This window comes from Lutra lutra, chromosome 12 (genome assembly GCF_902655055.1).
Source record: "Lutra lutra chromosome 12, mLutLut1.2, whole genome shotgun sequence".
Taxonomy (NCBI): Eukaryota; Metazoa; Chordata; class Mammalia; order Carnivora; family Mustelidae; genus Lutra; species Lutra lutra.
This window is the reverse complement of record NC_062289.1, coordinates 95,592,753-95,616,410: the sequence shown is the minus strand read 5'-3', so window position 1 is coordinate 95,616,410 and position 23,658 is coordinate 95,592,753. Positions and strand designations below refer to the sequence as shown.

Here is a 23,658-nt window from a genome sequence, read left to right as displayed (position 1 = left end):
CGCAACTTTCTTAAAGGGACAGGTGGCCGGAATCCGCGTCTACCTGGAGCCCGGACTCGGCCTCCTGGCCGGTCCCCGCTTAGGGGGAGAGGGGAGGTCTCGGCAGAGCTCTCCGCCCACCCACCTCCTTTCCCCCTGGGGAGGTGACGGAGTGCAAGTTTTAAGGCACCCGGCCTCCTTTTGCAACTTAATTCTTTTGGCCGAAATCACCCTCCCACTGCTCCTCAAAGCTTGCTCGCGAGCATGCAGTTGCTGCCACCGCTGGCAAAGTTTGAAGAGGGGTGTCCCCACCCCTGCACACCGCCCCGCCCCACCCCACCCCATCCCACCCTACCCGGAGCCCCGGGGCGTGCAAGGCTCGCGGCTGCTGGGAAACACCCGCTGCAATCCCCTTGACCCTGCCCTGTAACTGACCCTTGGGGAAAAAAAGCCCCCTGCACGGCTACTGCGCATGCTCTGAGCTGGACAGCTCCAGAGAGGGAAATTTAAAAACGGTTCGAGCCGCGACGGCGGCCAAATTGCGGAACGCGAGGGGCGAGCGCGAGGGAGCCCCCCTCCAAAACCCCCGCCCTCCCCAGGAGCGCCTGCAGCGGCGGCCCGGCGAGGATCCGCGCCAGGTACCACCTTGCAGGGTCGGCTTTGCTCCCTCCTCCGGGGCAGTGCCCTGCATTGCATTTCCAGGGTGGAGACCCGGGTGCAGGGGCCGTGGGGACTACCTCTCTCTGCTCCCCTTTTTTCCTTCCCGGGAGTCCCTGAGTGACTTTTGGGGCGGAACTGAGAGTCTTTTGGTGGGTTTCTGCGTTGGTTTCAGGATTGAAGTTTGAGAAACTCAGGGAAGTTTTGTTTTGTTTTGTTTTTTAGACTGTGTTTCTGTGTGGCGGGGGGAGGGGGCTAGGGTGCGGGTGGGGGTTGGACTGATTTTCCAGCCAGGGTATGTGGCATTTCTGTAGGCATTTCAAGGGCGAGAGCCCAGCGGGGATTATTCCCTTTGCTAGTGGGAATTTGGTTCCCCCAGAGATACATACAGGACACATCAAGCTGTCCTTTTTTTGAAAAATGTTTTTATTTTCAAAGTGATTGTAACAGAGCTGCGGTTGAAAATAGGCTGGGAGGGAATCTGTTTTTTCTGATTCCTATTTTGCTAGTCGACATTTTCCAAGACTTGACATTTGGATTCTAGAGTCTTCCTCCCCTTCCCCCACGAATTTGAAAGAACCTGCAATTCCATTCCATTCTCTTCCTTTGCTTCTGGAAACCCTGTAGACTTGCCCTGGGAAAGTGACCTGTGATGTCCAGAAATCCTCTAGTACCACTTTTTTTTTTTTTTTCTTTTTGAAGTGTTCTGCTAGTTGTTTGAGTTCCATCCTTCAGAACTGTGGGAAAACCGGGTTTCTACCCTGTCCACATTGTCACTGATGGGAGTTTTTGTTTTTTGTTTTTTGTTTTTTTTTTTCCCCTTCTTGTCTTTTCCCCGAGGAGATGATAGAAAGTGACATCTCATCCATGATGTCAGGAATTATTCGAAACTCAGGGCAAAACCACCACCCCTCTCCGCAGGAGTACAGGTGAGGGTTGCTTCAGCAATAACTAAGTCGCTATATTTTCAAATTGTGTAAAGTGTTTCTGTGCTAATGTTTATGGTTTCTGCCCAAGAACTATTGTTACATTAAATTCTGTGATTTTGCAAGAGAGGGAGAAGATCTCAGTCTCAAAATTGGCCTCTCTGAGGGTGTCTGGGCTTGTGGCCTGGGGAAATGGGACCTCTCAAAGCCCAACCTTTTGTCTCCTCCAAGGGAGGTCCCCTCCTGGGTGAGAGACAGGGCATCCTGGTGAATGTTAAGACAATAGATTGCTTTCCCTACAATGGCCCAAAAGGGGCTCCAGGAAATGCCCCCCAAAAGCTTTGGGGGGTTCGTGGTGGTGGGAGGAACTGGCTTACATCCTCTTTGGATGCTGGAAAAGTTGTGAGTGGGAACTCCTGAATTCTTAGCTGGGCCTCATTTGCTTGTCAGTTAAATGATGCTCTTAAATTAAGGTCTCTCCTGGGTCTCATGTATTTGAGGAATAAATTTGGTGGAGTCTGAGGCCAAAATAAACGATTTCTTGAGACAGGATGAAGCAAGGTACAATTGGGTGGGGGAAAGCTCCGCAGAGCCTTTGCCCTTTTGTCTTCAAACCTCAGAGCTCAAACAGCCCCTAGGGGGTCAGCCAGTCCAGTTCCCTGCTTTTCAGCTGGGGAGACTGAGGCCAAGAAGGGAGAAAGGGTTTGTGCAAGGTCACATAGCAAAGAGAGAGAGAAAAAGGAATGATCTGGAGTCTCCTCCCAGCCACTCTCCCTTGAGCCCAGGAGGCCTGAACTGGTTCCCAGTGCCCCACCCATCATGGCAGGCATGTTCACGGGTTCAGGGGGCATGGCCCAGATTATGGAGTAGGGACAGGACAGGGCCTGGCCTGGGAAGAGCAGGCTGTCACCTCGGATCAGCCCTGTTTACCCAGGGGCTGTCTGGCCTCCTGGGGGCCACTGCAACTCCCCAGCAGTGCCCTCTGGGGCGGACCAAGGCCCCCAATTAGAGGGAGGTTCTTCCTCAGGGCTGTGGGCCTGGAGGCTGCCTTCTGAGATCCAAATGAAGACGCAAATGCAAACAGCTATTTGCTGAGAGCTTACCATGTGCAGGTCCAGGACCCCAGATGGACTCCAGGCATGCAGCACTCTTTGAGCACCTACTGTATGCCCAGCTTGGGAACTGCTCTGATTAGCCTCCACTGTACAAGTGAAGAACTGAGGCTTGGAGCAATGAAATAAAATCTTTAATGGAAAGCAGGAAAGCACACAACCACGGACCTCTAGGCTTCTTTCCAGCCCTGAACGGGTTTAAATCATGGCAGGTGGACCAGGGGCAGCCTGAGGGTGTTAGGAGCTTGGGCTGTGAAATCAATTATGATCCCAGCTCTTCTGGCTGTGTAGAGCAGTCTGAGTTTCCTTCATCCATAAAATGGGACTAGAAATAGTACCCACCGCATGGAGTTATTAGAAAGATTAAACACAATTTCTAGCTCAGCCACTTGCCAGTTGCATGATCCTGGGCAATTTCCCTTCTGAACCTTCATTTGTCTGCACAGCCGGGCTCATAAAAGTTACCTCTCACTGATTTTAAGTGCAATATCTATGAAATTGTCTGGCCCACAGGAGGCACTCCAGGTCTGGGGGTGGCTCTCCCTCTGTCCTCCCAGCTGGAAGCCGGCATTGGGAGGTGAGGGAAGCCAGTGCTTCCCTAGTACCATAGAGCCTTATTGTTGCCTAAGGCACTCTGTAAAAGCCCCAGAGTTAGGGAATTGGGATGAGAACAGGAGCTGCTCTGGAGTCGGATGTGTGTGCAAGTTCAAAAGCCAGCTTTGGACAAGTCGAGTTTCCTCACCTTTCAAGTGAGCACAATGAGGGCATGTCCCTCCTGTGGCTGCTGGAAGGACTGAGTCCGTTTTATAGGGCAAGAGACACAGAACCAGCAGGTGCTCTTGTTCTTATGACTTAGTTCCATCAACGAGGCTGGCTTTCTGCAAGAGAGGGGGTCTAGGGAGTTCCTTGGACCCTCATCTTCTCCCAGGTACTGCCCAACAGGGACTCCCACCTGCTCTAACCCTTGGGGTCTCAGTCCCCTGTGTCTTGGCTAGCCCAGCTCACAAACTGTCTGGGGGCACTGGGCAAGCTGCTTGTGTCCAGAAAGAGCAGAGAGCAGGCAATAAGCTTACGGGGGTGGGGGGTGGGGGGGGACTCTCAGTACCTACCTAGTTCCCTGACCAGCTGGCAGGGCTGGGGCCAGTAGAGCAAGGAGCAGTCCAGCCTCAGCCCCCCATCCAGAGTTGCCTGGGCATCCTGCCTTTCCTGTTTGCGTGGATCCAGGACTTTCTTGTGTTCCTCAGCGAGCATGCCTGGAAGGCAGGGTAGTAATAAAAAGAATTGCAGCTGGTGGTCTCTTAAGCCTTCACTACCTGCGCCACAGCCATCCCCATGAGTGTAGCCTGCCTGTGCCCGGTTTGCAGATGAGGAAACCAAGGCTTGACCTGTTAAAGTGGCTTTACATGATGACACAGTTATGGGTAAAGTGGTGGTTGAACCAGAGGCTGTCTCACCCAGAGGGTATTGTCACCCCCACCTCCACTCCACTCTCATGTCCCACTGGTGAAGAATGAAAGGGCTGGAACAGAATAAGTTGCTCTGCCATTTTGCCGTTGTGTGACCCCGGACAAGTCACTATCCCTCTCTGTGCCTCACTCTCTTCATCTGTGAAATGGAGCAACGAGAGAAGCTGCAAGGTTATTGCAAGGATTCTGCAGTGACTTTTCTGCCAAAAAGGAGTTCGGCCAGACCTGGAATAGAGTGCTTTCTCATGGAGGAGAGCTTCGATGATCACGTAGTACCTCTCTGGCCCCTTCCAACCACTCCCATTTTTCTCCCTGAATAATAGCCAAGGAGAAGTTTATGGGCTTCTCATTGCCTCTCTTGTGTCTCCAGGGAATGGCTCCAAGGACCACTCAGGCTGCTGGTCCAGCCTGTTCCCAGCCCCCTTGCAGCCCTCCACACAGCCCTCCATCCCCAAGGGCTGCCTTTGGCCGTTAGCTTTCAATGGCTGCGTGTGGGGATGGAGGGGGTGGGGCCGGGGGACAGCAGCTGGAAGCTGCCCTGCCCCCCCCACCACCTCACCCCCTGAGAGCTGTCGGGGAGTCAGTGGCTGGGCTTAGACAGCAAATTGGCAGCAGGCTCTCTGCCTGTGACGCTGGGGCCTGGGGCCAGGACAAGGGCCAGCCCTGACCCCACGGACGACAGCAACGGCTTATGTTAGATGCAAGTTAGCCTGTTCCCCTTTGGCTCCGGGCTGGGAGGGAAGTACGGTTCTGCAAAATAACGACTTCCTAAGCACCTACTGTGTGCCATAAACCCATGAAACTCCTTAGGAAGCTCCCCATCCCCTTCAGTCTTCATATAACAACCATGAAATTAGGTGCTGGCATGATCCCAATTCAAAGACAAGGAGACTGAGTCCAGAGGCATACATTCAGGAAGGCGCAGAACAGCAGGTTTCCACCCCCTGCCCCAACTTCAAGAACTTATCCTAGAGGTCAGGTCCAGCCACCTCCTTTTACAGATTGGGCAACTGAGGCCCCAGAAAACGAAGGTAGACTGCTGGCTCCTTGGACCCTCACCTTCTCTCAGAGCCATATCCCCCTCTAAGATGTGCACAAAACCCTTCCTCTCTTTGGACAGTGGTTTTCTCATCTCTGAACCACAGTGCTGGCACAGAATGGATGCCTAATAAATATTCATTGGGAGATGGCTAGCTTACTCAGTGGCATGTAAGAACACATCCACAGAAAGGCAGGGAGGTTTATACTCAAATGATGACAGGACCCTGCCGTGTGGACCAGGGTGGGCAGACGCTACCTGCTTTTCCTCTCAAGTCCCCTGCTGAGCTGCGTGTGTGTGTGGTGGGGGGTTCCCCCCATCAGTGTGGCTCTGCCCATGGGTTGTGACCTCCTTGCAGGAGGGAGGGTGGGGGCTCCATCTGTCAGGGGCAGTGACAGTCCCCACATCTGTACACCCCATCTCTTTCCGGGTGACCAGAAGCTCCTCGGGCTACCTTGCAGGCAAGGAAAAGAGAGGTAGCCTTCCTGGGGGTCCAGGCTTCCTTTGGGGTCTTGGGTTCCACCCCAAGAAACATGGGCACACACATGCACAAACCCACTGCCCACCCTCCCACCAAGCAAGTCCCAGCCAAGTTCTAGAAAGGAAAGATTCTCTTTTCCAGGCTCCTAATCAAATCATTTCATACTAAGCTTACTCTTGGCCCGGAATTCCCAAGCTTGCTAAACTGCATTTGGTTTTCTTTTTCCTGTAAACGGTTACAAAAGATTTCAAAAGCTACGTTAGCTAAATAAACACCACCATGAGATGCTTAGTCCCTTTTGTGTAAAGCTTGGATTGGAAACAGGAACAGTTTGTGGTAATGTAACAATTTCCTACCAACCACATCTCCAGGAGGCAGGTAAAACCTCCGTGTTGTAATCAGAGCGGAAGTGATGTCCCAGGGCTGAATGTGCCTCTGTCTTCTGCTCCGCTGGGATGGTAACCTGTTTCTCCAAAGACAGTATTTGCTGTGGGAACCCCTCCTAGGGACCATGCAAAGCCAGAGGAGAGGAAAGAAGGAACGTTGTCTGAGCACCTGCCATGTGCTGGGCTCTCTTCTACCTTCTCTGATCTTATCCTCACAGCTGTCCTCCATGGTGGAAATTATTAGGAGAATGATTCCATTTTATAGATGGGAAAATCAAGGTGCAGAGGGGCGACGTGATTCGCCCAAGGTCACATAGCTTTGTTGAGATGGGATTTGGCTCGTAAAAGGTTGTTTCCTTCCATGGCACAATTACTGTATTAACAGTAAGGAACCCCGATATAGGAAACAGAGTTCACTGCGGGCTTTGCACTGGAGCTCTGTAAGTGAAAATCTCCGCAGAAACGGTAATCCTTCCCCCAGTACAGGTGGCCCACTGCAGGCATGGCCAAGTCCCTTAGCAAGGGCTCCACGGAGTTTTACTTTTATAGCAACAGGCTGGCAGGTGTCCAGCTCACCTCGGGGGAGAGGAGATAAATATTTGTCAAAGAATGAAAGCTGTGCTGGTCACTCTGGGACTGTAATCAGGTATAAGACAAAGTCATCCCTGACATCCGGGAGTTTAGTGTCTGGAAGGCGGGGCTTGGCAATGCCTGAGTAAAATTAATGGGTGATCTCAGGGGTCTATGCTATGTAGACTTTAAGGCTCTAATCATTCCAGGGAATGGAAAGACTGGGAGATGCTGCACGGGTCTGGGAGGCTTCCTGGGGTGGGGGTATGGCTAAGCCAGGCAGGAAATGGCTAGAGACTGGGCAATGCAAGTCACGTTCTAGTTGAGCTGGGCGGCTGGGCTGGGGTATCCTTCCACCTTCTCTTATTTTAGTGAAGAGGTAATAAATGCCCATAGGGTGCCAGGCCCTGTGCTGAACAAAACATAGGGCCTCCTAGTCCTTACCCTCTCAGCGTGGAAAGACTGGAAACATACATAAATGAATACTTGAAAAATGCTTAATGTTCTGCAGACTCATACAGGAAGAAGCCCCAGGGTGTGAGTGGCCAGGGGAACCTCTCAGAGGAGGAAAGATTTGTGCTGTGCTAAGTAGCATGAGGAGGAGCCAGCTGCGAATGACTGCATGGAATAGCATTCCGGGCAGAGGGAACAGCATGTGCAAAGAGCACTTAGAATGTTTGAGGAACTCAAGGATAGACAGGTTTGCTAGAACGGAGGAGATGAGGGCAGGAGGGGAAGGCGGGGGTGGGAGGCGGCCAGGCCAGACCACGGTGAGTACCTGGACCCTTACTCCCCTAACGGGTTTTAAGGACAGGGCCACGTTCTCACGTCTCTTTTGAAAGTCTACTCTGACTGCTAGGTGTTGAATCCATTCACTCCACAAATAGTTGTCTAGCCCTTGAGCCAAATGTTGTTCCATACCCTTCCTGTGGTTTGCCCTGAACCAAGTAGCAGGCCCTATTCCCCCCTCTTGTCCACACATGCGGAAGTGGAATCTCACAGGCATTGAGTTACCTGCACAAGGACCTCTGTTAGGAGTAGGGCCAGGCCTGGAATCCAGGTGTCCCCAGACTCACCCCTGCAGTGCCCTGCCCTCTTGGCTCAGCTCCCATCCCTCCAGCGACACGGCTGATTAATTAAGGACATTATTAATTAATGTCATCAGGTTGGTCCCCTGGTCCATATAGAATGATAGCCACGGACTCCAGTGGTGCCTCGCTTTGCCCAGGGTCGCCACAGAGGCGCCCATCTGATCCTTCTAAAAATGAGGATACTGACTCACTCTTCCTGCCCACAGCTTGATTTATTTCAGCTAAACTGGCAGAGAGACCAAGCAAAGAGGCTCCGGGGTGGGTGGTTTAAGCCCCAGCTCTTTTGCTTCCATGCTGTGTGGCTGAGGGCTATCCCTTCGCCTCTCTGAGCCTCAGTGATCCCATCTGAGAAATGGGTTTGCTAAGGAGCCATCCCGCAGACTTTTGAGAGTTGAGGGAGGTGCAGACCAAAGAGGGCTGGCAGGGAGGTAGGCACGCTAGGGGACCGACCCTCCATCCTGGGTCACTTAGAAAGTTATCTCCTTGGACAGAGGCCCTTCTGTGTGCTTGCCACCCAGCACAGCGAGTTGGAGTTCAGGGAATATTTCAGGAGTGCAGGGACACTCTGCTAGTATTCTACATTAGATCCCACTCTGCTGGATTCTCGCTTTTTAGAAGACGGTTATAATCATGCAAACACTGCCATGCAGTGCACACAGGTGGGCTGGGAACACACATCCCCCACCCCGCAACAAACACTCTGTGAGAATGGGCACAGACGTTAGCACCCCATGGTACAGATGAGCAAACTGAGCCCCAGAGAGGTAGACTCCTACAGACCAGTCTCAGAGCTACTAAGTAGCTGGGTGGGATTCAAATCTAGGCCTGGCTGACCCCAGAGCCGACACTCGTCATCCCTACTTTGAAATGCCCCAGAAAAGGCAACAGGGGTGGGGAGGTGGGGAGGTGGTAGCTGGGATAGGCTCAGAGTGTATTGCAGAAGGCTTGGGACTTCCGATGAGCAAACTCACAAGGGCACACAGATGAGACACGTAAAATTCAGCACATAGTAGGCTCTTGGAAAATGTCGGCCAGATGAGTACACTGCTGATAGACTATTCCCCGGGCTACCACCTGGCTCCTAACCAGGGTCTAACCACAGCCTCCCGCATCCTCCACTCCCTCTGCAGTCTACCCCGAGTGGCCCTGTAGGCTGTGTGTCCATCCCAGTGGCAGCCCCACTGAGATGGAAAGGGCTCAGACCCATGGTGTTCCAGATGGGGAAACTGAGGCCCAGGGAAAAGTGCTGGAGCGAGTACCTGAGGCCATTGGCCAGAGGTTGCGGAGGCAAATTCTCCTGGATCGGCCTCACCTCTCCTATCTATGAACAGGGGTGACGACACCCCCCCTCAGGGGTGTGTGTGGTGGGGGGTTCTAATAAGGAAAGGAGGGATACGTCCCTGTGTGTGGTGGGGAGCTGTTACTGAATTCAGGGGACCCTGGGGAGCCAGATAGGTCTTTTTATTTTCATTTTGCCCCAAAAGCTCTCCACTTGTTAATGAGGAGGGACCCCCCTGTTGATGATAAATGCCCCAGTTGGTTTGAGAAGGGAAGTCCTGTCCGGGATCACCTTTGGGACCCCTGAACTGAATAGTTAAACCTGACTTTTCAGCGGAAAACTTGATGTTTCATCTGGTCTGATGCTGATGAACTAGGGTGACATTCTTGCCCATCACTTTTGGGTAGATGTCTTTACTATTCCTGTTTTATACACTGAGCCCCAGAGCAGGTGACCAACACACAGCCAGGAATGTTCAGACCCTGGTCCACCCACCTTGGGGTTCATGCCTTCCCCTAACCATTGTCTACTCTGACACTGTTGCATAACAGGTGGGGAAACTGAGGCCAAGAGAGGAAGAGGCACTTCCCCAAGATGATAGAACTTTGGAAATGTGAGCAGAGACTTTACATGCAGGCTGCTCCCATGAGCTATAGGGTCTTGGCATCAAAGGGAACTTGGAGGAGGCTTGGGCTCATCTTTCATCCAGTAGGGGCCTGACCGGTCATCCCTCAACTCCTGCTTGAATGCCCCCCATGAAAGAGAGCTCACTACTTTGTGAGCTGCCTTAGTACAAGGCCCCCATTTTTACAGAGCTCTCCCTATAACTTCCTCCCTGGTGGGAGGTAAAGTGGGGGAGTTTTTTATAATGAAATATACTAAAACAAAAATTCCATGAAATCAGCTCCTGAAATTTCCAAACCTTAATCAAATTTCCAATTTTAAGGCAATGTGGAAACACCACAGATTTTTCCGTCATGACTGAAAAGAATGTTCCAGACCACCACTGTCTTGTAAGAACTTTCTGCGGTGATGGAAATGTTCCAATTCCATGCTGTCCAATACAGCAGGCACTGGCCATGTGTGGCCATTGAACCCTTGAAATGTGGCTGGTATGATGAAGAAGCGAAATCTGTACCTAATTTTAGTAAATTTAAATAGTCACGTGTGGCTTCCTATGGATAGCACAGTGCTAGAATTTTCTAGTATCCACAGAAAATATTTCTTTAACTGTTCCTTATGGGGCAGGGAGAGAGGACAATGGGGCTGTAACCAGCCCAGTCCTCATCTGGGGGGCCGTAGACAGGCCTGTTTCTCCCTGGCCTCAGTGTCCCCATCTGGTAAATGGGAAGGCGGTAACAGTAACCACACCTGCCTGATCGGGCTGGGCACACAGCAGGGACTTGCCCACCCCAAGCCATTTCCATAGGCTTTTATAAAATTAAATAAAATTAAGCTGGGCCTTTCACCCCTGCCTGGCCCTGGAGGGCAGGGGGGCAGTGGGAATGGGGACATCTAGAAGGCTGGGTCTATTTGTTCATTTGTCCAATCCGTGAGGACTTATTGAATACCTGCTGTGTGCCTGGCTCTGTACTGGGCTCTGGGGGTACAGCTCCTCCCTCAGGGGGTATAAGGTTCCCTGCTTCAGCATCAGGTTCTTCTAGGGGCTCCTGCCCCCAGCTGTGGACTCAGCCCTGGTCCTAGCCCTGGTCCTGGCCTCCTCCCTGCCAGAACTGGGGGTGCCTGAGAGCTGGGGGTGGGGTACAGCCCCTGTCCTCTTTGGAAATACCTCCTGACCCAGAGACTGAAAAGATAGACCTAGAGAGAGTGAGCAAGAGGGGTCTAGGGAGACCTCCAGGATGGTAGGGCTGGATTTTGCCTTTTCCTTTGAATTACAAATGTCCTGTCTTCTCCCAGCAGAGGGGAAACCCACTCAGGAGACTGGTAGAAGGTCACACATACACATCCCCCAGGGAGGAATCCCAGACCCTCACTGATGGTGCATGTCCCACAAAAACCATGTCCCCTATACACCACCACCCCAGCTCTGGGGGTGGGTACAAGGAATCGGTGCTGTCATTACCCCTTGACCCATCTTACAGGTGGGACAGCTGAGGCGGGAAGCCAGAGTAGTTCTCGAACCAAGAAGTCTTTCTCAGGTGACACCAGCTGATGACCCTGTGGTTTATGCCATTTACAAGGAAGTGCTAGAAGAGAGTAGTAATGGGGCTCACCGGGGCATCTTTAACAAGGGAACTCTAGCCTTGGTGAGGGACAGGTGGCAGGTGCTTCACACAGCACCAGCACTGTGGACAGAGGGCTGACTCGCCTCTGCAGGGAGTGGAGGAGACAGATGGGTAAGGACGTGGGCTGGGCAATGGGAACGGGACCTATTTAGGGCCTGGCGCACTGCCTCCCGGTTCCTGGGGTGCACGGGGAAGAGGTCTGAATACGGGGGATGAGGGAAGTGAGCCAGGCTTCAGGGCCAGCAGACCCCCACCACAGAGCTTCGGGGCATCCATGTCCATGGCAGGAGACGGGCGGAGGTGAGGAATGCCAGTGTTAGGCACGGGCAGGAGGGAGGCCCAGCAGGGGGAGCGGGGCCTGGCCACCGACCCCAAAGGGAGAATGGGGACCAGGCCTGGGTTCAAGGTGGAATACACACTGGCCCGTGGGCTCCTTGAAACCACCCAAGGAGATAGAGACAGTTATACTCCCATTTTCCAGATGAGAAAATGGAGACTCAGGGACCAGAAGTGGCTTGTCTGAGGTCTCACAGCTAGGGGTCACCAGGACTTGAACCCAGATTTGTCTAGTCAAAGCTTGCACTGTGCCCGCCCAAGATCCTGTCACACCACCCTGGAGCTGTCCTTCCCCTGGAGCTTTGCCGGGAGGTGCCAAATGTGGCTTCCCAGCCTCACAGCTCATGGGTGGGACCCCAGGCTCTGGGCTGGTTCTTGAACTCTGCATTCAAATCAGGTCCTAGGCAATGCTGGTATCCACAGCCTCACTTGTGAGCCCCAAGTTCATGGGGCAGGGGAGCATCACTCCCAGGGGCCCTCTGATTCTCTGCCTGTCCTACCACAGGAACAGCCTCAGACTGCAGCAGACAGACCTGGGTTCAAGTCCTGGGTCGCCTCAGTTTCCCCATCTGTATAGTGGGGCTGCCTGCTCCCCATCTCTGTCGGAGGCTCTTGCAAGGACTCAGGGAGGCAGAGGCTGGCTCTGTGGGTGTTAAAAGTTCTGGACATGACAGCCACTGTCGCACCATTCTCTGGGTTGGTGGCCTGGGCTTGAGCTTATTTCAACCAGACAAGAAGGCATTTAAGCCCTCAGTGATCCGACAGCGGGGGCAGGGGCAGAGAGACAGCAGTGCAAACTCACTGGCCCTGGCAAGGTGCAGAGAGCAGCCAGGATGCGGAGGGGTCCCTGAGCTTGGGGTTGGGGTGGCCAAGACTTCCTGGATGACAAGTCACTCTTGGGCTGGAATGAGCCCACACGGACAGCCCGGAGCCCTAGCCTTGGTCTTTCTCTGGACTATGAATCAGAAGCAAAATGTTTCCCTTCTAACCTCCGTTTCCCCATGGGTCAAATGTGTGGTGAGATTAGATGATGTCGGAAGGCGCTTTCGCAGTAAGAGGCCAGAAGACAATGTGCAGTGAGCCTCCAGGGATGGGCACCGTTTTGAAGGGTGTGGGGGGAAGGAAGCGAAAGAGGGGCACTCCTTGCAGGGTGAATTGCTAAGACATGGCGGTGGGACCATGCTCGGGGGTCCCAGGGTGGGGAGGGTGGGTGGAACAGACACTGGGTGGCCGCAGGAGGCTGCTTGTGCTCCTCACAGGTGTGTGTGTGTGCGGGGGGTGATGCTGAAGGAATGGGGAGCCGGGGTGGGGGCACACAAACAGCAGGACCAAAAAACCCGTAAAAGCACAGTCAGAATAGCACCATTTACCCCCCCACCCCCTCCACCCCCTCTCCACGAGCTCAGCAGCATCGTTAACCTTCTGCGATCCTCCCTTCGTGGGGAAACAGGCTCTTAGGCATTTAAGTGACTGCTTGGGGGTCTCAGTTTCTCTCTCTGTCTGCAGAATGGGGAGAGAGCATATAGGCAGTGCTCAACACACAGGAGCCGCTGGTGGTTGCAGCAACAGAGGCGGGTCCTTGAGACCACAGAGCCCAAAGCTTCCACAGATTTCCAGTTCTCTGGGGACCTGGCTAATAGTAACATTAATACTGGTATGAATGAATCTTGATGGCAGCTGAGTCAGACACCATTCCAAGGGCTTTCCGTGTGATCACTGCTGAATCCCCCTGACACCCTAGGAGAAAGGAAGTGTTATTAGCCCTATTTTGCAGATGAAAAACTGAGGCTCACAGAGATCAAGTCAGTGGCCCTGGTACACAGGTAAGTGAAGACTAGGATTGGAAGCCAGAGCCCGAGCTCTTAACCACTCTGTGGACGATCTGTCAGTCACCGGCCGGCAGAGACCCTGCTTGCACCCAGAAAGCCAGTTTGTTTACAAGCCCCACCCCAACACCACTCAGGGGGCTTTGGTGGGGCTCTGGCTTCAGAAACCTGCCAGCAGCAGCTCACCTCCATTCCTTCCTGCTGCCCCAGAGCCAGACAGAGCAGCAGGGGCATTGGGGAGCTACAGCAGGTAAGGGAGCAGGAGCAGGGCTCGCACTACCAGACGCTGGGAGGTCGGCCAGTCCTGGGGTGGATGGGGACCGGCCAGACACCCCCATGCATGCGGTGGGCGGCACACCAGGCCCTGCCCCTCAGTCTCACCCCATGGTCTCCACGGGCCTGAGGGGACAGATGGCATCGCCTAGGCCTGGGCTGTGGCTGTCCCTCTCCAGATGAGTTACGAGCAGGCTGCAGGAGTGGCAGCCGGGGGTGGGGTGGGGGGCCACAACGACAATGGCACAGAGACCCTAGGACAATGGGGGCCACGTGCCACGGGGGCAACAGTCGTTTGTCGCACAATGGGCCGCCGGGGGACAGCAGCCAGGCCAACTGCTGCTGCTGACACGGCCGGCCGGGTTTTCAAATCGTTTCCAGGCCCTGTTTTCCTACAAGGCAGCCAATGGCTGGGGCAGCCTGACGGTCACCTGATGCCAGCCTGGTGGGCTGAGGGCCCAGGCCCCGCACCAAGGAGCAGTTGTGGCCATGGCAACGCTAATTGTGGCCCTAAAACAGAAGGAGAGAGAGCGAGCACGGGCGAGGTGGGAAGGAGGGGGGAGAGAAAAGGCGAGGAGGGACAGCGGGACAGCGCGGGGAGAGCCCTCCAGCTGGAGGGCGGCCCGGGGTGGGGCGCTGAGATGGATGCCCCATGGTGGGTCCCCTGCCCCACACGGGAAAAGGCTGGAGGCTGCGCTGCTCTCTCTCTCCCCCCTTTCTAGGAAGCCCTGAGACTTTTCTTAAACCGTGGCTCTCAGAATGTGGACTGGGGACCTCTGGGCCACACTCCAGAAGGGCCCTGGCCTGGTGGCCTGGTGGGTCTGGCCTGGGCTCTGGGCCAGTTTGCAGCCACCTTATCCCGTGGACAAGACACTGTCGTGGGAGCCCAGGGCCCTTGGAGCCGTGTGGCAAGCATGACTTTAGGGGTGCTGGGGAGGCCTGTTTACCCCACACTGGGGGGACCTGCCTGCCATTCCCAGTGGGTAGCCTTTCTCTTTCTGTGGAGAGTCTGTAGAGGGGTGGTGGACATCGGTCCTATAGGGGGTCTCCAGGGACTGCTGGGGGCATGGTGAAGAGCTTGGGCTTCAGGCCTGGCTGCCTGGGTCCCAGCCCCACCACTTCCTGTTATGTGTAGCTTTGGGCAAGCGACTCAGTGCTCTAAACCTCAGTTTCCCCAAATACAAGAGGGACCTGTGGGCGTATCCGACCTCTCAGGGCTGCTGCAGGGATTGAACAGGATTGAAAAGGACTGTGCCTGTTGAACACCGAGCTCCTCACCTCAGTTTCCCCATCTGTAAAATGGGAATACTACCACTACCGTTTGCCTCATGGGGTGAGGAGTGTTCAATGACTTACCACCCATGAAGGATTTGATATGGTGTCTGGCACATAGTAAGTGTTCAACAAACATTAGTGTTTATTATTTGGGGGCTAGGTAGGGGCTAAGATAAGATACAGTAAACACAGGCATGATTTGAGGATGTGGGATCTGGCTGCCAAAGTGGGGATCCGGGGACCACGCCTAGCCCAAGAGATGGACACATGAGGGTGGCTCAGGGAGGAGAGGGGCTAGGGATGATTCCAGAGGTGGAGGGGTGCCCCCCCTACCCTGCCAGGAGCCGACCTGAGCTCCCCGCCCCGCCCGAGCTCCTGCCCCTCCCTGTAGGCTCCTGGCTACCTGCAGTGATGATGACCTTCCTGGGGACCTGCAGTCCCTGTCATGGCTCACAGCGGTGGACGTGCCACGGCTACAGCAGATGGCGAGTGGCCGCATGGACCTGGGTGGCCCCGGTGCGCCGCCCCCACACCCAGGTAGGCACAAGGGTGGGGTGGGGGGGTGGGGAGAGGCGTGGCGCTGGGGTGGTGGTGGGAGGGGCGCAGCCCAGAACTGCCCCCCAGCAGCTGGGTGACTGTGACCAGGTCTCTCACTCTCTGCGCCTCTTACTGCATTTGCAAAACATGCCTGATGACACCTTCTTCGGAGGGATGGGAGCATTCGTGTGCTCACCAGCATGTGCCAGGCTGTGGGTGAGCTCAGGGTTCAGTGACGAATAAAGACAGCCCCTTCTCTGCCCCTTCCCCGCTTGTGAACAGCTGAAGCAGTTGGCAAACTACAGCCCGCAGGCCAAAGGCAGCCTGCAACCTGCAGCCCGTTTTTTGTATTGCCCTTGTGTTCAGAATGGTTTTGCATTCTTCAAGGGTTGTAAAAAAAACCAAAGACAGAGGCCATACGGCCGGCAAAGCCTCAAATATTTGCTATCTGGCCCCTTACTGAAGAAGCCTACAGAACTCCAATCTTCAGAGAGAGGATACGTTGGAAGGTGCTGACAGTCCTGGCACACAGTTGGTGCTCAATAAATGGCAGCTAGCTGCTGTGATAGCAAGTGGACAAAATAGCGACACAGGAAGTGTTGAAAACAATCATCAAGGTACATTAAAAGTGCCAATAGATGACAAATTAGGGTCTAGGAATAGTTATTTCATTGAACAAATTGTTCTTGGCCAAAACGTCTGTAGCAGGGGTTTGCAAACTCTTTCTGTAAAGGGCCATGTAGTCAATATCTAGACTCCGTAGGCCATAGGGTCCCTATAGTACAAGCCCAGCCCCAGACAATGTAAATGAACAGGCATAGCTGTGTACGAATAAAACTTTATTTACAAAAACATGGCACAGGCTGGATCTTTGCTGGATCAGGGTTTGCCAAACCCTGATCTAGAACCTCCAGATCCGTGACCTTGGGCAAGTACTTTCCCCTCTGACTTATTTTCTTATCTGCAACAAAAGGATAGCAGAGCTGCCCTTCTGGGGTGTTGAAAAGATTCAATGCCAAAAGTGCCTTGGACACACAGTAGGTGTTGTATGGCACGCAAGAGATGGGAAGCATGAAAGAAGGAAGCCCGTCCCTTCTCCCCTGGGCGGCTACACCCCTCCCACGCTCCTGTCTCTATGGGTCATACAAGATGTGGTCCTAGTTCTCAGGGAGCAGAGGGTCTGGTCCAAGAGAGGGCAGGGCAGACAGACCAAAGGCACCACGGATGAGCCCAGGTGGTGGCCAGGACTCAGAAGAGAGCCGAGGAACCCCAAAGGCTTCCTGGAAGAGGTGGCCCCAGGGCAGGATCATCTTGCAGGTCAGCTTGGTTTAATCTAGAAGGTAGCCCTAAAGCAGAATGGTGGTGAGGAGCAGTGTCTTTCCCGGGCCCAGGACTGGGTGGCTGGCATGCAGGCGTGAGGACATCCGCTAGCTTAGGGGCAGGGCTTGGCAGAGGGTAGAGGAGGCACAAAGGCATTCAGAGCGAAGCCTGGTGGCCCTGGGAACCAAGATATGATTCTGAGGAGGAGAGATGAACAATGAGTTGATGTTTGGGCTTCACAATGGACAAGAACGGAGATACTAATGACATCATCGTTATTATTAGTTACTGACTCCTGTTTACCGAGATGTGGTCGTGTAGCCAACAACGTGATAAGCACTGTATAGACATGACCTCCCTGAAACCCCCACAACAACTTCATATGTAGGTGATCTCGGGAGCTCCCCTGCACAGATGAGGAAACTGAGGCAAGCCCCAGGTCACACAGCTGGTAGGAACCCACGGCTCAGCACTGCACTCTGAGTGGTGATTTGCCAAGCACCTGCCATGCACCTGGTCCCAAGGGTGGGGGTGGGGGCTCTGTCCTCTGGCGGTGTCCAGGGATGGAGCCGCTCTGCCCGCGGACCCCATCCTTCCAGCCCAGCAGCCTCTCCGTGCTTCCCTTTTGCAGGTGCCTTGGCCAGGGTGGCTGACCTGCACGTGGGAGCTACTGCAGGTGCCCTGCTCCATGGCCCGGCTGGCGTGGCCCCCCCAGGCATGCTCAGCCTGGGCCCCATAGCCAATCATGGAGCCACTGTAAGCATCACCGCGGGGGTCAGGGAGCTCGAGCGGGGGTCCTCCAGGGCAGGGCTGACCCACCCTCACCCTAACCTCCTCTATTTCCTCTTGGGGCCCCTGCAGGTGAGCCAGATCCCTGTGGGGGGCCAGCCCTCATCCGGCCTGCAGGACTCGCCACAGCTGTACTCGTCCACCCCCCAGACACAGTTACCGCTCCCTGCAGGCCCGCAGCAGGTACCAGGGGCTGGGAGAAGGGTCCTAGACTCAGAGACACACCTCCCTGCATTGGGCTGGCCGGGAACCTCTCTGAGCCTCAGTTTACTCCCCTGCAACACAGGGATAGCTTTCGCCATGCCCATGGAGTTGTTCACTGGGTTCCCGAAAACCCCCACAAGGAGCAGAGAGAGACAGGATTGTCTCCTGGGGCCGGTGACTTCACATCTTGCTAAATAGCATCTCCTAAAAAGCAAGCCTGGGGTGGGGTAGTGTTCCTGTGAGTGGCTTATGTCCTTTCTTACCTTCTCTCTCTGCCACGCTTCCCTGCTCTGGCTGTGGGAAGTGCCCTCCCGTGAGCCTGTATGGCTCCCCATTTGGAGCACGGTCTCCGTACCCCCAGCCCCACATGGCTGTCCATTCATCTCAGGAACTGCACCCCAAACACTACCCCAAGCCCATCTACTCATACAGGTGAGGTCCGGGATGGGCCGCAGCTGTGGGGGTGGGTAGGGGAGGAGAGGGGCTACGGCTGCCTTTAGGACAGCTCAGACTTGCAAGCGGGGGCGGGGGGAGCTTTTGGCGAGTAGGGAGCCCCCAGAAGGGACGTGCTCTAGGAAGGATCAGCTCCCAGGGTGGAGAACCCACTCCAGACCCAGAGCCCGATGCTCTGTTCTCTCATTCCCAAACCACGCGGCCTCGGGGAAGCGGCTTGGCCTCTCTGAGCCTTAATTCCCTCTGATGTAAAAAGCCATCAAAATAATATTGTGTACCCTGCAAGAGTGGGGGATGGGTGGTAAGCAGCCTAGTTAAGTCTAAAGGCCCACAGACATTCACTATGGGGAAGGAATAAAGAGAGGAAAAGAGTTTTCTCAGACTGGTACCACTGTCTGAGCTCCGGGTCAAGGAGAAGGGCAAGGGGTGGGCAAGACCTAGGGCCATGGAAAGGTACCAGAGCTAACACTATTTGAGTATGGAAGGGCTGGTACTGGTGAGATCAAGCAGGGCAGACTTCCTGGCAGAGGGGACCTTGGGCTGTCAGCCTGAGACCCCTTTACCCCTGGCCTGCCCCACCCTTCGCCTCCAGCTGTCTGATCGCCATGGCCTTGAAGAACAGCAAGACAGGCAGCCTGCCCGTGAGTGAGATCTACAGCTTCATGAAGGAGCACTTCCCCTACTTCAAGGTGAGGGGCCCCAGTGGAGTGTAGGGGTGTTAAGAGGCCAGCTGCTCTGGCCTCTCCCTCACACGGCCCCAGACCAAAATGGGTCACTGTCTTAGGTCACCAGTGACGCCCATAGACATCTGTGCATTCACACAGGCATGGCCAAAGAAGCCCAGAAGGAAGAGGGGGCCTTGGAGCCGGACTCTGCCCAGAGACGGAGTTCACCGGGCATCCTGGAGTGGGGGAGGGCAGAGGATGGCGAGGTCAGCTTAGTGATTCCTCACAGACTCCCTGAAACACTCTGATGCATAACACAGACGTGGCAAGAGCTGTTGCTTCTCCGAGCCTCGGTTTGCTCATCTGTAAGATGGGGAGAATGGTAGCCAGCTGGCCAGGGGAGTGAGGCCTCTGCAGGTAAAGGGCTGGGGCAGCTCCTGGCGTGTGACTGGGCATCACGAACATTATTTTTGTTGGCATCAAAGGGAAATAAGGAGCAGGAGGTCAAAGGGTACCAAGCTGCAGGATCCCTGACTTGGACAGTGTCCCTCGCAGAAATATTGCAGATGGTGGTGTGTGCGAGTGCGGGGGGCAGGGGCTAGAATGTGAGCTGCACCGTAGTATCTGATTTCCTAACAATTAAGTATGAGCATTGAAACACGACTGAATATACTTGGTCAGTTATCCGCATGATAGCATCCTCTTCCTCACTTGCTTCCTAAGGAGGAGAGGAGGAGGGGATGATTTGGCATCCCTGGGCTTGTTCTCACATAGTAACTGTTGGCTGGAGCTCATATGCGGCTGCCCCTTTAAAAGGGCGTGGCCCTCCTGGTGAGCCACAGTCCCCACCAGTCTCTCTTGTCTTCCTAACTCAAGGCCGGGCTTCAGACTCACTTTACCCCACCACTGCCATGCCTTGCCCCTCGAGGCCTGTGTCTGAGATGCCCCTGGAGAGGAAGGGCTTACAGGGAGGTCTCTGAGAACATCTGTGTGTCCATCTCTCCCCACAGACGGCTCCCGACGGCTGGAAGAACTCGGTGAGACACAACCTGTCCCTGAACAAGTGCTTCGAGAAGGTAGAGAACAAGATGAGCGGCTCCTCACGCAAGGGCTGCCTGTGGGCCCTTAACCTGGCCCGCATCGACAAGATGGAGGAGGAGATGTACAAGTGGAAGAGGAAGGACCTTGCTGCCATCCACCGGAGCATGGCCAATCCCGGTGAGGCCTAGACACCCCCACTGCCACCCGCAACACATGTCCCTGCCCATAGGTCCTGGCCTCGCTGGTGGGGACATGGGCGCCTGGTGGACTTTCCTCCTTTCCTCCCGGGAAACATGCCTCCCCGGGGCAAGTCCATGGAGGGGTCTGATCAGAGGCCTATGGAAAGCTGTTCAGTCTCCCAACACAGCCCCTAGTTTCTCACAGAGAAATGCCAAACTAAGCAACCATGGGAGGACATCACTTTCTTACTGTGCCTACTGCCTTGGCACCAAGTTTCAAAACAATAAAATAATAAAATAATAACACCCAGTGTGGGCTAAGATGTGGAGAAACAGGCACCTTCATAGTAGGATAGGTGAGATTCTCAGTTAAACTTTTCCAAGGCAAAATAATATATAAAAACCCTGCAAACTGTTCCCTACTTTTTTGGTCCAGTTATTTTACTTCTGGTAATGTATGCTGAGGATATCAAAAATTCCAACAAAAGGTTTACAGACAAAGTTATTTTAAAGATTTGAAAGAGAGAGAGCACATGCAAGAGAGAGGGAGAGCATGAGCAGGGGGGAGGGGCAGAGGGAGAAGCAGACTCTCTGCGGAGCAAGGAACCTGACAAGGGGCTCAGTCCCAGGACCCTGGGACCATGACCTGAGCCAAAGGCAGACACTTAACCCACTGAGCCATGTGGGAGCCCATAAGTGTCCTCTTTTCTAAAATGTGTGCCATCTTAGATAGGTCCCGGAACCCTGGTGGTCCAGTCTCAAACTGGTGTGACATTTAAGGAGACTCAAGCCACCAACCAGATATAATTTCAGAGTAATCATCTCTCTTGCTTATAACCAACAGCATCAAGGAGGATCCAATTTTCAACCCACAGTAACACCTAATGTCTCTTTAGTAGCAGGGAGCGGCTAGGACCCCTTGTGCGTTCATACATTTTGTCCCAGTGTCGTGGGACCTGTCCTCTCTGCCTTGCTTCCTCTTGCAGAGCTGTTAGCTTCACGGACGTCCTTGAGCTAAAGCACTGTCCCAAAGAGAGGACGTACCGTTGTCATGTGAGGCTCCCTCATTCCTCAAAGACCCTATGCAATCTGTGATTTCATGACATTTCCCCAACAGCACTGTGCAGAGTGTACGGTGCCCTCTCATAGATGAAGAGACCGAGGTTCAGAGAATCTAAGGGAATTGCTAGGGTTACAGGCATGCTAACACGGGGGCCTGGGAACTGCAGGCCGGCTGCTGAGGGACCTCTCCCTTGCCTGCAGAGGAGCTGGACAAACTGATCTCGGACCGACCAGAAAGCTGCAGACGGCCTGGCAATCCCGAGACCACTGTGCTGACTCACGCCTCCACGGTGGCCATGGCCCATGGCTGCCTGGCTGTCTCCCAGCTCCCACCCCAGCCCCTGGTGACCCTGTCCTTGCAGTCAGTCCCCCTGCACCACCAGGTCCAGCCCCAGGCACATCTGGCCCCAGATTCTCCAGCCCCAGCACAGACCCCACCCCTGCATGCCCTGCCGGACCTGAGCCCCAGCCCCCTGCCCCATCCTGCCCTGGGAAGGGCCCCCGTGGACTTCATCAACGTCAGCACTGACATGAGCACCGAGGTGGACGCCCTGGACCCCAGCATCATGGACTTCGCTCTGCAGGGTGAGGCTACAGGAATAGGGGTAGGGCGGGACAGAAGGGGTTGGTAGGAGTGGGAGAAGCTGCAGGGCCAGAAAGACGGGGCCGGGCAAGCGAGAGGAGGTCCGTCTGCATTTACCCCTCAGCTCATTCCTTGGACAAGTACTTCCCAAGCGCCTCATGCTGGTGAATTATGGCAAGCGTTTCATGAGTGCTTACTATATGCCCTAGCCGTCACCCCAGTCCCACCATGCAATGGTCCTGGCAGGCCACTGCCATTTCCTGTCCCTATTCTGCTGCTGAGGAGATGAGACAAAGAAGTGAGGTCGCTGGCCTGAGGGTCACCCGGCTAGTAAGGGGCAGAGCGGTACCTCCACCCAGGGCTGTCTGACCCCCAACTTTTACTCAGTAACCACTTCAGTGTGTGTGTGTCAGCCATAGGCCAGGTCACGCTCTGACCCACTGCCTGCCCCTCGGTCGTGCTTGGCATATAGGAGCTGATCGAATGCCTGCACGGACAAGGGAAGTGTCTTATGATTTGTCTGTTCACAACACGGGAGCTCCTACCGTGCTCCAGCCAAGGGCCGAGGACTCCTCCCTGCCCCTGCCCTCTGGGAGTTCTCTGTCTAGAGAGGGAATGGACTGGTTAGCAGGTTTGTGAGTTAGCTAGTGAGGGTGTTATTTACAGCTGTGAAAGGGTATATTCTGCCCTCCCTGCCTGTCCCCCTGGATTATTATGTAGGGAAATTTTTGTTTTGTCCCCAGGCTGGGCCATGGTGGGAACCCTGAGGGAGAGTCCATGTTTCTACACATTCCCCTGTTGAAACCTTGGGAGGATAATGGGGGTGGGGGGAGGGGGATGAAGTCTCTGATTGTCTCCACTCATCCCAAGGAGCCTGAGGCTCAGAAGCGACACTCCCCGGGATGCCCAGTGGGAAGGGGGCGGGCTGGGGCTGGAACTTGTCTTCTCCATGCCCCCTCCCCTGCAATCGCTGACTTTGAACCCTACACACGGTCTTTGCCTATTCCTTAAGACAGGACTCGATCTCGGGTCCGTCTGTCCTGAAGCCAGCTCATCCAAATGCCTTTGTCTTTGAAAGGGAACCTCTGGGAGGAGATGAAGGATGGGGGCTTCAGCCTGGACACCCTGGGGGCCTTCGGAGACTCTCCCCTTGGCTGTGAGCTGGGGGCTTCGGGCCTGACCCCCGTCTCCGGTGGGAGCGACCAGTCCTTCCCAGACTTGCAGGTGACGGGTCTCTATGCCTCGTACTCAACCCCAGACAGCGTGACCGCGTCAGCCACCACCTCCTCCTCCCAGTACCTGGGCGCCCCAGGGAACAAACCCATAGCCCTGCTTTGAGGTGATGGCCTTGCCTGCCCCCACCCCAGCCCCTAACAGAGAGCTCCCCGGAGCCCGGTGTACCAGGAAGTGAGGCCTCTTCCACCTGTTGGCGCCCCTGGCCCTCTCACTCCCCCACAGGAGGCCTTCTGGGCAAACACCCCCCACTCAGGTCAGAAGGACAGAGGAGAATGGACAGGCACACCAGCTTCCCCTGACCTCAATGACGTCCCCCCCACAACGCTCCTCCCAGAGAGTGACTTCTGAGAACGAGATTTCTGGAGCCTGCACCCGCGCTGGGCTCCTGAGAGGACCTGCAGCCCGCCTTTGAGATGGGACGCATTGGTGCGCCATGGGAACTCTCTGGCGGGGAGGCCCTTGAAGTCATTCCTCTGGGGCTAAGCATCCACTTGGGCCTCCCGAGGCCAGGAGCAGAACCAGCAGAACCGTCAGCTCCCCTCGGCCGGGCCCGGGCTGAACTCCGGGACAGGCATGCGCCCCCCACCCTCCAGCCCTGCTTTTCCTGCAGACCATTGCACACAACAGATCCTGCGCCATGCTGGGCC

At 54.9% G+C, this 23,658-nt stretch overlaps 1 protein-coding gene across 1 annotated transcript; it reads left to right on the top strand.

The window, feature by feature from the left end:
• Positions 1–509: 509 nt before the first annotated feature.
• FOXN4 (forkhead box N4) lies at positions 510–23,207 on the top strand. The gene is made up of 10 exons (XM_047697828.1): positions 510–617; positions 1,477–1,565; positions 15,334–15,479; positions 17,431–17,555; positions 17,661–17,771; positions 18,097–18,224; positions 18,838–18,934; positions 19,921–20,128; positions 21,394–21,777; positions 22,854–23,207. Exons 2-10 carry the CDS (start codon positions 1,480–1,482, stop codon positions 23,111–23,113), a joined length of 1,545 nt encoding a protein of 514 aa, XP_047553784.1. The 5' UTR covers positions 510–617; positions 1,477–1,479; the 3' UTR covers positions 23,114–23,207.
• Positions 23,208–23,658: the final 451 nt, after the last annotated feature.

Excerpts from the sequence above, each read along its gene's own strand:
- FOXN4 (XM_047697828.1), top strand. The coding sequence starts at position 1,480 with ATGATAGAAAGTGACATCTCATCCATGATGTCAGGAATTATTCGAAAC. Across the intron at positions 15,480-17,430 it reads TGCGCCGCCCCCACACCCAG|GTGCCTTGGCCAGGGTGGCT; the intron begins GTAGGCACAAGG and ends TCCCTTTTGCAG. Across the intron at positions 20,129-21,393 it reads CCGGAGCATGGCCAATCCCG|AGGAGCTGGACAAACTGATC; the intron begins GTGAGGCCTAGA and ends CCTTGCCTGCAG.